Raw genomic sequence first — 12,354 nt, 5'->3', positions numbered from 1 at the left:
CACTGAAGGAGAACAAGTACTCATGGGAATTCTAGCGTCTCAAGGTAAGTGGTAAAGGGAAAATAGAGCTTATGCTATATTCTAGGAAAAAAATTAATGTTGCGAGATGTGTTGTATGTCCCTTCTCTCTGTAGAAACTTAATCACCGGTGCCTTGCTAAACATGGTTGGAATTAAGTTAGTTTTTGAGTCTAATCGGTTAGTAATGTCTCTTTGTGGGCAATATCTAGGGAAGGGATATCTACGGGGAAGACTATTTGTTCTTGATGTTTCTGTAATTAGAAATCCTCCCGCAATTGAGGGTCCACCGCTGACTATTAATAATTTTATCCCAAACTGGCATGGCCCAAATAATGATAATAACAATGTTTCCTCTTCTGCTTATATCATTGTATCAGCTAATGTTTGGCATGGTAGACTAGGACATGTTCGTTTAAATTGCTTAAATAGACTAAAAAGCATGAATTTATTACCTAACGTATCAAGTGTATCATATGCTCAATGTGAAACATGTGCTAAAGCTAAATATGCTAGAAAATCATTCTCCTCTGCGAATCATCATATCATACCTCATCTTTGCTAGAGCTTATTCATTTTGATTTAGCATATTTCAAAAGCACTAAAAGCTGAGGTGGTAAACGATATTACATTTCATTTATCGATGATAATTATTATTGTTTTACAAAAATCTATCTTTTGAGAACAAAAGACGAAGCCAAATAAAAGTTTTTGGTTTTCAAATTTGAAGTTGAAAATCAGTTAGACAAAAAGATTAAAAGGCTTCGTTCTAATAGAGGAGGAGAGTATAAAGTAAATTCTCTTAAATGTTTATGTGAGTCTCCTGGCACTATCCACGAAGTTACTACGCCTTATACTCCCCAGCAGAATGGCATAGCTGAAAGGAAAAACTACACTCTCAAAGAAATGATTAATGCAATGTCAATCAGTTCAGGTGTTCTTGACTCCTTATGGGGAGAAGCTGTTCTAACTGCAATCCACATACTTAATAGAGTACCCCATAAAGGGTTTGAAAGAACCCCATATGAGCTGTGGAAAAGGCTTGTCCCTAACATCAAATATTTTTAAGTGTGGGGGTACTTGGAAATGTGGGACTCCCGTCCTTTAAAAGGCCTAACCTAGGGCCCAAAACCCTAGATGCCGTATTTGTTGGTTATGCAGAAAACAACGTGATTTATAGATTTCTGTGTTTGGAAAATCGTTCAATTTGTGAATCAAGAGATGTTGTCTTCTTTGAACATATCTTTCCTCTAAGGAATACTCACAATTTATCTAGTGATAGTGTTCAAAGATATGAACATGTTCTACTTCCTATGCCTAGTACTGCAGATGTATCTGTTGAGCCCAGAAGAAGCAAAAGACCCAGAACTGAGAAAAGCTTTGGCTCTGACTTCATAACCTATTTGATTGAGATGAAATATATAAACGAACTATGTGATTAGTTGGTATGTCCGTTGGTATTAGAAGAAGAGCAGAAGACCTTTGAAAATGCTATGTGCTCAGTTGATTCAACTTTATGGAAAGAAGTAATCCAAAGTGAGTTGGACTCCATCAAGTCCAATCATACTTGGGAACTGGTAGACCTACCTGAAGGGTGCAAACCCATAGGTTGTAAGTGGATCTTCAAAAGGAAACTGAGAGCAGATGGGTCCATAAAAAGATTCAAAGCCAGGCTAGTATCCAAAGGCTATACCTAGAGATTTGGTAAAGATTACTTTTATACGTATTCACCTGTAACAAAAATCTCAACCATTCGTATTTTGTTTGCTTTAGCATCCATGCACAGTTTGATAGTTCATCAAATGTATGTTAAAACGGCATTCCTAAATGGTGATCTAGAAGAAGAGATCTACATGGAACGACCTCATGGATGTGTTGCTCTAGGTCAGGAAGAAAAGGTATGCAGACTCAAAAAATCTTTATATGGTTTAAAACAAACACCAAAACAGTGGTATGAAAAGTTTCATAAAACAATAGTAGAACTAGGTTACACTACTAACCGGTTAGATGCATGCTTGTATACCAAAGAGATTGAGTCAAATGTTGTGATTATATGTCTCTATGTAGATGACATGATGATCTTCAGTTCAAACATAGAAGCTATGAATGAGACCAAAAAGGTTCTATGTACTAAATTTGACATGAAGGATCTGGGTGAAGCCGGTATTATACTCGGAGTAAAAGTACTCAAAACCGGCAAAGGTTACCTATTGTCACAAAGCCACTATGTAGAGAAATTGTTAAAGAAATTCAACAGTTTTGAGGTAACTCCGGCTAAAACCCCTTATGTGTTAGGAACATAATGTAATAGGTTTTGATGATACCAAAATGTATTTTAGAATCCCCTAAGTCTCGAAAGATAGGAATCAATGTAAGTTCGACAAGTAAACTAAGAGCGAAAAATACAACCGGGTAACTTGAGCTCAACTCGGAAGATATTTAAGCTTAAGGTGAAACTTGTATGAACATCTTAGAAGTCTCGTGTTGTAATTTCATAGATAGATCAGTAGAAGGCACGAGACAACACTGGAGGAATAAGGGTCTGCGAGACATCAACTAAGTCTCGAGACATAAGCAGAGTTCGAGAGGTAGGACCTCTCGATACAACAATCTAGTTCGAGACATAAGCAGAGTTCGAGAGGTAAGACCTCTCGATACAACAATCCAGTTCGAGACATAAGCAGAAGTTCGAGAGAAAGATCTCTCGATACATGGGGTCAAGACATCATCTTTGGTCTCGATAAACTGACACTTCTCCAAAAGGTTAAATGACAGTCAGAAAGCATGGATAAAGTTGGAGAAGAAGAATAACATGGAGTTAAAACATTAAGGAGGTGCTAGAAGTGGATGCCACATCAGAATTCCACAACTAACGGATAGAAGGTGCACCAATCCAAAGTCGGTCTTATTCCCTAAAACGAGGATCAATGGGAATATAAAAAGAGTAACTTTTACCAAAAGTAGCAAGTGGAGCATGGACTCAAGAAAGTGGATTATGGAATATCCACTACCAAACAAAAGGTACAAGTTACAAGACCACCACTCCATAAAAAATGCTGAAAAGATGCAAGTCCCATACACAGCATGGGAGACAAATTTCAAACGGAATAATTTTCCCTCCAACGGAATTATTCCTTAACTCTCATATAAAAAGGACGTGAAGACACAAGTTCAACAGGGGAAGTTTCGTCAGAGGAAGTTGGTTCATTCTGAAAATCTTAAGAGGTGTCTGATTCAAACGTTCAAAAGTGCAAGTGATAAAACCGGAATATCATCCTGATATTCAAAATAGCGAGAAAAACACATCTTAGTGTTTGAGAGAGTTACAAAGCTTAAACTGCTACACATCTAGAAGGTGACCGAAGCTGCTCTACATTGAAGTTGATTCAACGATAGCTTGTGGTCAGATTGGAGCTTGTTACATTCAACCGTGACAACCAAAGGTCCTTGCTTTGGATTAAGCAAGAAGAGGCGGAGTAACCTGGCAGCTGTCTAGTGAAGATCCTGAGGCTTGAGGCGGGCTTGGTGATCAAAGCTCAAGTGCTCGAGAGGTGGAGTAACTGGAAGCGGGGAGAAAAACATGAGGAGAGGCGGAGTAACCTGGGAGCTGTCTTGTGAAGATCCTGAGGCTTGAGGCGGGCTTGGTGATCAAAGCCCAAGTGCTCGATAGGTGGAGTAACAAGAAGCGGGGCGAAAAACCTGAGGCTTGAGGCGGGCTTCGTGATCAAAGCTCAAGCGCTCGATATTGTACTAGAAAGGGAAGTTTTTAGTGCAATCCTTCCAGGGAGTTTCTGGAAGAAGAGTGGATGTAGGCAGGTTGGCCGAACCACTTAAAAATCTCTCTCGCATTTACTTTCTGTCTTTATCTCTCGATCTAACTCTCGAACTGCACTGCATATAACTACACCTCTCGAACTAACTCAAACTCGTGCAAATAAAAAGGGGATAATTTTTCCGCTGCGCATAAAACTTTGTCTTCATCTTGTGAGGTATCGGACCTAAACATCCTAAGTCCAATACACACGGGAGGTTGAAAAAGATTTGCAAAATCTTATACAAGTCTATTCACCCCCCCCCCCTCTAGACTTGTACCCCATCCCCTTGGGACCAACATTATGATCCAAGTGTCAAATTATCAAAAGCCATGAGAGAGAGTGTGTCTCAAGAAATATGAAAAAATAATTGGGAGTTTAACGTTCTTGATGAATTATACTAGGCCTGACATTGCATTTGCAATGAACAAGCTCAGTTGATATACACACAACCCGAGTAGTTCCCACTAGATTGCACTGAAATGAGTGCTAAGGTACCTGAAGGGTACTATGAACTAGGGACTTGACTATTCAGGATTCCCAGTAATGATGCTAGTTCTTGACTATTCAGGATTCCCAGTAATGATGGAAGAGTTTTGTGATGCAAATTGGGTAAATCACAACGAAGATGTCAACTCAACAAATGGATATGTGTTCACTATGTGTGGGGCTGCTATATCGTGGAAATCAACTAAATAGTCGTGTATAGCTAGATTGACTATAGAAGCAGAGTTCATAGCCCTAGATCTAGCTAGCCAAGTGGATGAATGGCTAAGAAATTTATTGGCAGACATGACATTGTGGGGGTGTCAAACACCTGCTGTACCTATACATTTTGATTCCCAAACTGCCATTTGTGTTGCAAAAAATAGTGTCTTATAATGGAAAGAGAAGACATATAAGAGTTAGACATGAGTCTGTAAGGCAGTTACAATTAAATAGGGTTATCACAATGGTTTTTGTGAGGTATGAGAGAAATATTGTAGATCCTCTCACAAAAGGCTTAAATCGAAAAGCCATCCTCGAAACATCAAGAGAGATGGGTTTAAAACCTATGAGGTAAGAAATTGATGATGGATACCACTTCGGTGGTCAAATGAAGTCATGGAAAGACTTACACTAAAAAGTTATAGTAAATATCCATGACTAACTCTATAGTCTTCTGTGGGTGGTTTATGCTGAGATAACTTGACAGAGTGAAAGTCTATATAGAGATAGATGTAACAGGGATTATGAATAAGTCAAGGAGTTGACTGTGCAGAACTTTCAAAGATTAGAGCTGACGCGAACACTTGAGTTCAAAATTTTGCTGATCTGAGAGTTCATGGGTCATCTCACTCTCAAGGAAGGAAATTACTCAGTGGTTTCACATGTCAATTCAAGCTGTAAAATCAATTCTCGTGTTTCGCTTAGACGCTCTTCAGTTATCACCTTACTTCTTAACTGTGTGGGGGGATTGTTAGAAAATAGTAAAGAATAAAGGTTTTTTTTGTCTTATTTGCTTGTCCAACATTGCTTGTGTATCTCATTCTTTTCTCCCTTTTAAAGTTTAACATTTTCTAATGGGTTTGAAGAGTTATGGAGAGAAAATAAAGGGGAACCACAAGTGCGTCGGCGCACGCCCGTCCGCTGTCCGCATGCGCTTAGTAACTATTTTTTCTTCTATTTTTGTGAATGGTTTACCACCTTGTCCGCAATTCACTCATGAAGCCTTCTATGCGTGTCTGCATTCCTTCATCTTGTGACTTACATGTTGGTTTTTATGGCTGGTGAGGGGTGGGTTGTTATATTGTTTACTATATATAGCAACCCCTTCCCCATTCGGAAACACACACACAACAAATCAATTCTTCCTCTTCCTAAATCGTCCAAACGTCTAAGCAAAAACCATTCTGGTTCAATTTTGTGTTTGTCTATCGAAAGCTACAATACCCTGGTCATATATTGCTTTTAAGGCAGTGTTGTGTTCAACACATCATAAAATCTTCTTACACTCTCCTCGTTCAAATCCAGCCTATATCAACAATGCTTTAAGTTCGACATTGTTCTTCTTTTTAGTTGGTACGCACTCATATTTTACAATAGATATGACAATCAGATAGCCAAAGAACTCCATGGTTGTTGAGCTTTGTGATCAAAGGTTGCGGCAGGTGCTGTGAGGGGATTATTGGGTATCGATCAAGTTGCCCGAGTTCTACCTTGCTCGATTCGAGACGTTGCGCTGTGACGTACCATAGACGATATGGTTAAATGATTAATCTCCACCTACTCATCACCAATTGCTGAGAAGTAAACACAATGTAGACACATTAAATAGTACCAAAGTTAATTCATATCAATAAACTCAATCAAACGGTAGACCATAAAAAATGATTAAGGATAAGGACTTTATTAACTATGTCTACCGAATGCAAGTCAAAAAACCTATATATTCATGTAACAATCAATAGGTTAAATTTTGAGAATTTTTTATAAGTATGATTATGAAAGAGAATATGGGAGGGGAGAGAAAAAAAATAAAACAAAGCTGATTTTAACAATAATTAAATAAATATATAAATAATATATATATACATACATATATATATATATATGTGTGTGTGTGTGTGTGTGTGTATGTATGTATATATGTATGTGTGTATATATATGGAAGGGTTCAGGTGTGGGTATATCTTCCCGTGCAGTTGTGTAGTACTCACATTAAGCATTAAAACAACGCACCTTAAGTACACAAAACACGGGCCTTAAGTACACAAGCCACGCACCTTAAGAACACAAACCGCGCACTTAAGATTTTAAAATGACGCACCTTAAGTTTCAACAACTCACGCAACTTAAGCATACATATCACGCAACTTAAGCATACATATCCCACCCAAAATTTACACGCCTAAAGTTACCACACAACCGCACGGGAAACAACCTATCGCACAATAACTGAATATATATATATATATATATATATATATAGCACCTGTAACGCACCCAACGAGCGCATGCAGTGCAAGCACCTAGTGGACGCAGCTGTGACACGACGCGAGCCCGGAGAAAGTCTACGATGGGTCCCACTTTCACTACTACAAAAACGGGATACTACGTCACCCACTCAACGTCGGTTTTTTACTAACTGACGTAATAAGTCAATAAAATAAAATAAAAATAATTATATTATTTACGACGTCGGTTTTTTAGAAAAGCTGACGTCCTATCTTGGAATTTAATAAAAAAAAGAACAATTTTATATGACATACGGCCTCGATTCTTCGACGAACCGACATCGTAGGTTCTATTTTATTTTTTTTAAAAAATAAGAATTACATACGTCGTCGGTTCTTTGATGAACTAACGTCATATGTTTTTTTAAATAGAATTACATATGACGTCAGTTTTTTGACGAACCGAAATCGTATGTAATTCTTATTTTTTTGAAAAAAAAATAGAATTACATTATGTTCTATTTTTTTTTAAAAAAAAAATTGAATTACATACGACGTCGGTTCTTTGAAGAACGACGTCGTATGTTATGTTCTATTTTTTTCATAATATACTATAAATACAACACTTAGTCTACATAATATAGTAAAAGTAGGTGATGGAGGTGGCAGACGACGGCAGATCTGAAGACTTCACGTTACTGAGGGCAACAAAAGACTTTGAAGTGGAGGACGGATCTGCTTCTTCGATCTGAAGACTTCATGTTGCTACTTCGAAGCGGAGGACGGCAGAAGACTTCACGTTGCTTCTTCGATCAGGTGGGTAGTGGCTGCGAGAAACGGATCACGTTGCTGCTTCGTTTGTGGACGGAAATGGAGCGGTTCTTTGGTCTGCTTTGAAGAGAGAGAGCACAGAACCGTCGCCGCCACTTCCTTGGTCTTCTTCGATCTCTTATCCGTAGCCTTATTCTCCACCGGTGCCGTCCACGAAGACTTCACGTTGCTGAGGACGGCAGAAGACTTCGAAGGGAAGGACGGATCTACTTCGATTTGAAGACTTCACGTTGCTGCTTCAATCTGCTTCGATCAGGTAGGGGCCGACAGCGAGAAATGGATCACGTTGCTGCTTCGATCATGGACGGAAATGATGCTTTTTGGTCTTTCGTCTGCTTCGTCGTATTCGATCGTGGACGGAAAACAGTTGATGAGCTTTCGTTTGCTTCTTTGGAGCAGGGATCGCAACATTGGTAACGCGCCAGCAATTGTAATTTTTAAAAAAAAAATTTAAGCGATACAACGTTAGTTTTTGTAAAAAAAAAAAACCCGTGTTGTATTTAAAAAATTAATTAAAAAGGGATACAACGTCGGTTGTTTAAAAAAATTAACGTTGTATATTTTTTTTAAATGACATACGACGTCTGTTTTATAAAACCGACGTCGTATCATTTATTTACTATGTCGGCGAGAACTACGTCGTAAAATAACCGACGTTGTATGTCCAAAAAAATTGCCGTTAAAAGTGTTTTATACAAAAATATCTCTCCCTTGTAGGCAAACCTCTTCCCATCTCTCTCCTCCATGTTAGCACTCCCACCCCTAAAAAAATCGTGAAAAATGCACTGATGTGCATGCTCTTAGGCCATGCTCAATAGTGTGAGGTTTTTTAGGAGATTTTGCAGATGTGATTAGGAAAGAGAAAATATGAGTGGAGGAAAAAAAGAAAAAAGAAAAAAAAATCAAAATATGAAAAAAAAAATTAAAATAAATAATTAGATTTACGCGCCCAGACGAGCACGTGCACTGCACGCGCTTGCTTGGGCGCGAGAGTTGCCCTCACGCGGTGAGACGCAACTTTCAATCTTCCCAGTTGACTCCACCAGATCTGTAAAAACTCCAATTTTGCATGAGGTATTCTTTTTTTGTTTTTTTTTTTCTCTCTCTCCACCTTATCACTCCACCTCACCTTCTTTTCCTTTAATTAATTTGAGCAAAATCCTTGTAATGGGGAAGGCTTTAGCAAATTAGCAAACCTAGTATCATCAAATAATCTATGATGAATAGGATAAGTTTGAATCTCAACAGAGATAAGAATGCAGCATATTTTCAAAGTACCGGTAGAATTAGGTACATGGAATAAAAAGGTCTGCTAGAATCAACAAATCTAGTACGGAGTATCTGCTAAAAAAAGAGATTAGATTTTGTTTGCAAAGTAGTTTTACGTGATTCTGACACTAAGATAACAAAGTCAAAAGGCTGCTAATATCATCCACAACTATGAATATTACTCTCTCCGTCCGGAATTGGATGTCTCATTTGCTTTTTGCACGCTTTTTAAGAAAATAAAGTAAATGTGATGTGCTTTCTAATTATTCCCCCAACTTTTTTACTTTTGAAAATAAAAGCAATAAAGAAAGAAAAGGTCATAAGGGTAAATTGAGAAAAGTAGAATGATAGTGATGTTCAATTTTGGAGAGTGGACAACATTTTAGGACAAACTAAAAAGGAAAATAAGACATGTAAAATGGGACAGAGGGAGTATTTGATTATTGATACAGTAAACATACACATGGAGGAAAGATAGACAAGTAGAGAAGCAAAAGGTTGCCTTGCAAAATCAAAATATTGGTACAGTAATTTTGTAGATGAAAAATAACCCATCTGTTGCGCGTGCGCGTCAATGGCGCCCAGCGGGCGCGTACGCGTCAGGCGCGCCTAACAATACCAATTTTATATTTTTCTTTTTTAAAAAATTAGTTTTGTTTTTTTTCTTCCCCATCATTTTCTCTTTTCTAATCACACTTACAAAAACTCCTAAAAAATCGTGAAATAACTCCATTTATAAGGATACTCTTATCAATGGAGTTTTTTCGCGGTTTTTAAGAGTTTTTATAAGTGTGATTAGAAAAAAATTGAGAGGGGAGGAAAAAAATCGATTATTAAAAAAATTAAAAAGTCTTCTGTTAGGAGCGCCTGAGCGGGTTGCACGCGCCCGCTGGGCGCCTCTGGTAGATGCCACGCGGGAGAGCTAGGCTTGGCTTTGGTATTTGTGATGCCCCTTTAATGTTTCAATATCCATACTTTGCAGAGGAACCAATTTCTTATCTCTCTTATCTTCTCTCTCATTCACATGTATAAGCACACTTCCAATATCTGAGAAAAAAACTCTGGTATGGATGCTCTAAGCTTCTTTTTTTTTTTTTTTTTTTTTTTTTTTTTTTGCCTTCATCACATCATCCAAATTAAGCACAGTGTCAAACACTGTTTATTCTTAAACAAAAATCTGAACCCTGTTAATATAGTGAACGTATTAAAGCTAAGGGTGAAATTAAATAATTCAGTCAGGGGACTTAGTGGTGGATACTTGGAGTGAACATCAAACCAGTAAACACTAGTATAGACTTTTATATAATGCAAACATACATTAACGGAGTACACATATTTCCAAAAGCATTTTAGCAAGGCACACTCCTTGCATTTTGGATGAATTGGAAACAAATTGAAGCATTCTTTAGCATTCACTACTTTATCTAGACCTTACACAAGACACAACATAAATTTTAAATACGAATAATTTAGAAAGCGGCAGTGTTGACGACTTTCGGGTTTCAACTTTGGGCTACAAGCAGAGAGATATACACCGCTTTATAAGAAGTTTGGTATTTTCCTTATTTATGTAGTGAAAGGAGTGTTTTAACACTAAATCACTTAAATATGTAATCGATAGTTAGGAATAACCATCAAGTGATTGGCACGAGTCACCACAAGACCAAATTCTTCAATCATGTCCAACTCTTCAAATGGCATACTATTTGGAAATTCCCAATCAAAACAGTGCACTAGTTGTGCCACTACTAACCGAGCCAAAGTTATTCCAAGGTGCAAACCAGGACAACTTCGTCTACCCGAACCAAAAGGAATGAGTTCAAAATCACGCCCCCGATAATCAATATTGCTCTCTTCAAACCTCTCTGGGATGAATTTCTCAGGATCAGCCCACACATTTGGATCATGTCCAATTGCCCAAACATTTACAAGGATTCGTGATTTTCTTGGTATGTAAAAACCATCAACCACGCAATCCTCCCTTGCCTCATGAGGGATAAGTAATGGTGCCACAGGATGAAGCCTAAGGGATTCTTTCATTACCATTTCTAAATATTTCAAACCCTCCAAATCCGACTCCTCCACCATTCTGTCCAAACCCACCTTACTTTCCAATTCTTCTTGAACTTTCTTCATTATTAGTGGGTGTCTCAAAAGTTCTGACATTATCCACTCAATCAACGTTGCTGAAGTATCCACCGATGCTGCAAGCATATCCTACATATATGCAATTTTTAAATTTTTTAATAATAACAGATGAAATAAGATATTACCAAGTACTATATTTGAAATAATAAAAATAAGAATGAATAACTAATTACCAACAAAGTAGTTTTGATGTGTTCACGATTGAATTGAAATTCAGTTTCTCCTGACATCATGATGGACAACATAATATCTACAAAATCCTTTGTCTGATGATCACTGCTTCCACTTTGTTCATGGTCATCAAGGATCCTCTCAAAGAACTGATCATAGATTTTGGAAATAACCTTCATTCGTTTTGTGAGTCCTTGAAGGTCAAGCTTACCAAGAAAAGGAAAATAATCCCCAAAATTTACTTTACCAACAAGCTGCAAATCTTCTTTAATCACACCCTTGAATCCCCTCTCATCAAGGTCTTTCATCTCGTACTTCTTCCCAAACACCATCCTGCAACTCATGTCTGCAATTAGTTCAGAAACATTAAAACTCAAATCAACAGCCACACGATCCGAAGCCGCTCGCTTGAGTGATTCAATAAGACAACACAATTCTTCTCTTCTCGTGGCTTGAAAAGAATTGATCTTAAGATTACTAAGCAACTCTAGTGTGCACAACTTGCGCATGTTGCGCCAATAAGGCCCGTATTGGCTATAGCTCAAATTCTTTTGACCATAAGAGATATACTTAGCTGCCTCGCTAGGTGGTCTGCTTGCAAAAACAAGGTCATGAGTCTTGAGGAAGAGCTGTGCAGCCTGAGGGGACGAAGCAACGATAATGTCAGCGAATCCGAACCGCAAATGCATGATAGGACCGTACTGTTTGGCTAGGTTGTTCAAATCGTGATGGGGATTTTTACCAAGCAAGTGAAGGTGTCCCAAAATGGGAAGCCCTCTTGGACCTGGTGCCAATTTCTTGCCTTTCATCTTCTTTACAAGGCCATGAATGAGAGACACAGCCACAAGCACAGCAAGCGTTGTCCAAAGCCATGCCATATCTTTTTTTTTTTTTTGTTTAGTTTCTTAATGAACATGTGTAATTCATTTTATCAACATTGCTTAATTATATAGAGGGCTATGTACAAGGAAAACGTTTTAATGACTTGCGTGTGGGATTTCTCTTGAGGCAATGATGGATTTCGACTTTGTCCTTTAGATATTCAACACAGTCAGTACTTTATGTTTTCACACTTTTGCTAATAATTTGGAATCTGTCCGCCAATAGGATGATCACGGACCCAACTGAACTGTGCACCTGTACTGTAAAAGTCAAATTAAATCAATTTTG

At 38.0% G+C, this 12,354-nt stretch overlaps 1 protein-coding gene across 1 annotated transcript; it reads right to left on the bottom strand.

The window, feature by feature from the left end:
- Positions 1-10,129: 10,129 nt before the first annotated feature.
- LOC116012346 (cytochrome P450 CYP736A12-like) lies at positions 10,130-12,085 on the bottom strand. Its single transcript, XM_031251863.1, has 2 exons — positions 11,187-12,085; positions 10,130-11,082 (listed from the first exon to the last, which is right to left on the bottom strand). Exons 1-2 carry the CDS (start codon positions 12,060-12,062, stop codon positions 10,468-10,470), a joined length of 1,491 nt encoding a protein of 496 aa, XP_031107723.1. The 5' UTR covers positions 12,063-12,085; the 3' UTR covers positions 10,130-10,467.
- Between the last annotated feature and the right edge of the window lie 269 nt (positions 12,086-12,354).

Source organism: Ipomoea triloba, chromosome 3 (genome assembly GCF_003576645.1).
Source record: "Ipomoea triloba cultivar NCNSP0323 chromosome 3, ASM357664v1".
NCBI classification, from domain to species: Eukaryota; Viridiplantae; Streptophyta; class Magnoliopsida; order Solanales; family Convolvulaceae; genus Ipomoea; species Ipomoea triloba.
This window is presented reverse-complemented; position numbering and strand designations above follow the sequence as displayed.

Excerpts from the sequence above, each read along its gene's own strand:
- LOC116012346 (XM_031251863.1), bottom strand. The coding sequence starts at position 12,062 with ATGGCATGGCTTTGGACAACGCTTGCTGTGCTTGTGGCTGTGTCTCTC. Across the intron at positions 11,083-11,186 it reads ACATCAAAACTACTTTGTTG|GATATGCTTGCAGCATCGGT; the intron begins GTAATTAGTTAT and ends GCATATATGTAG.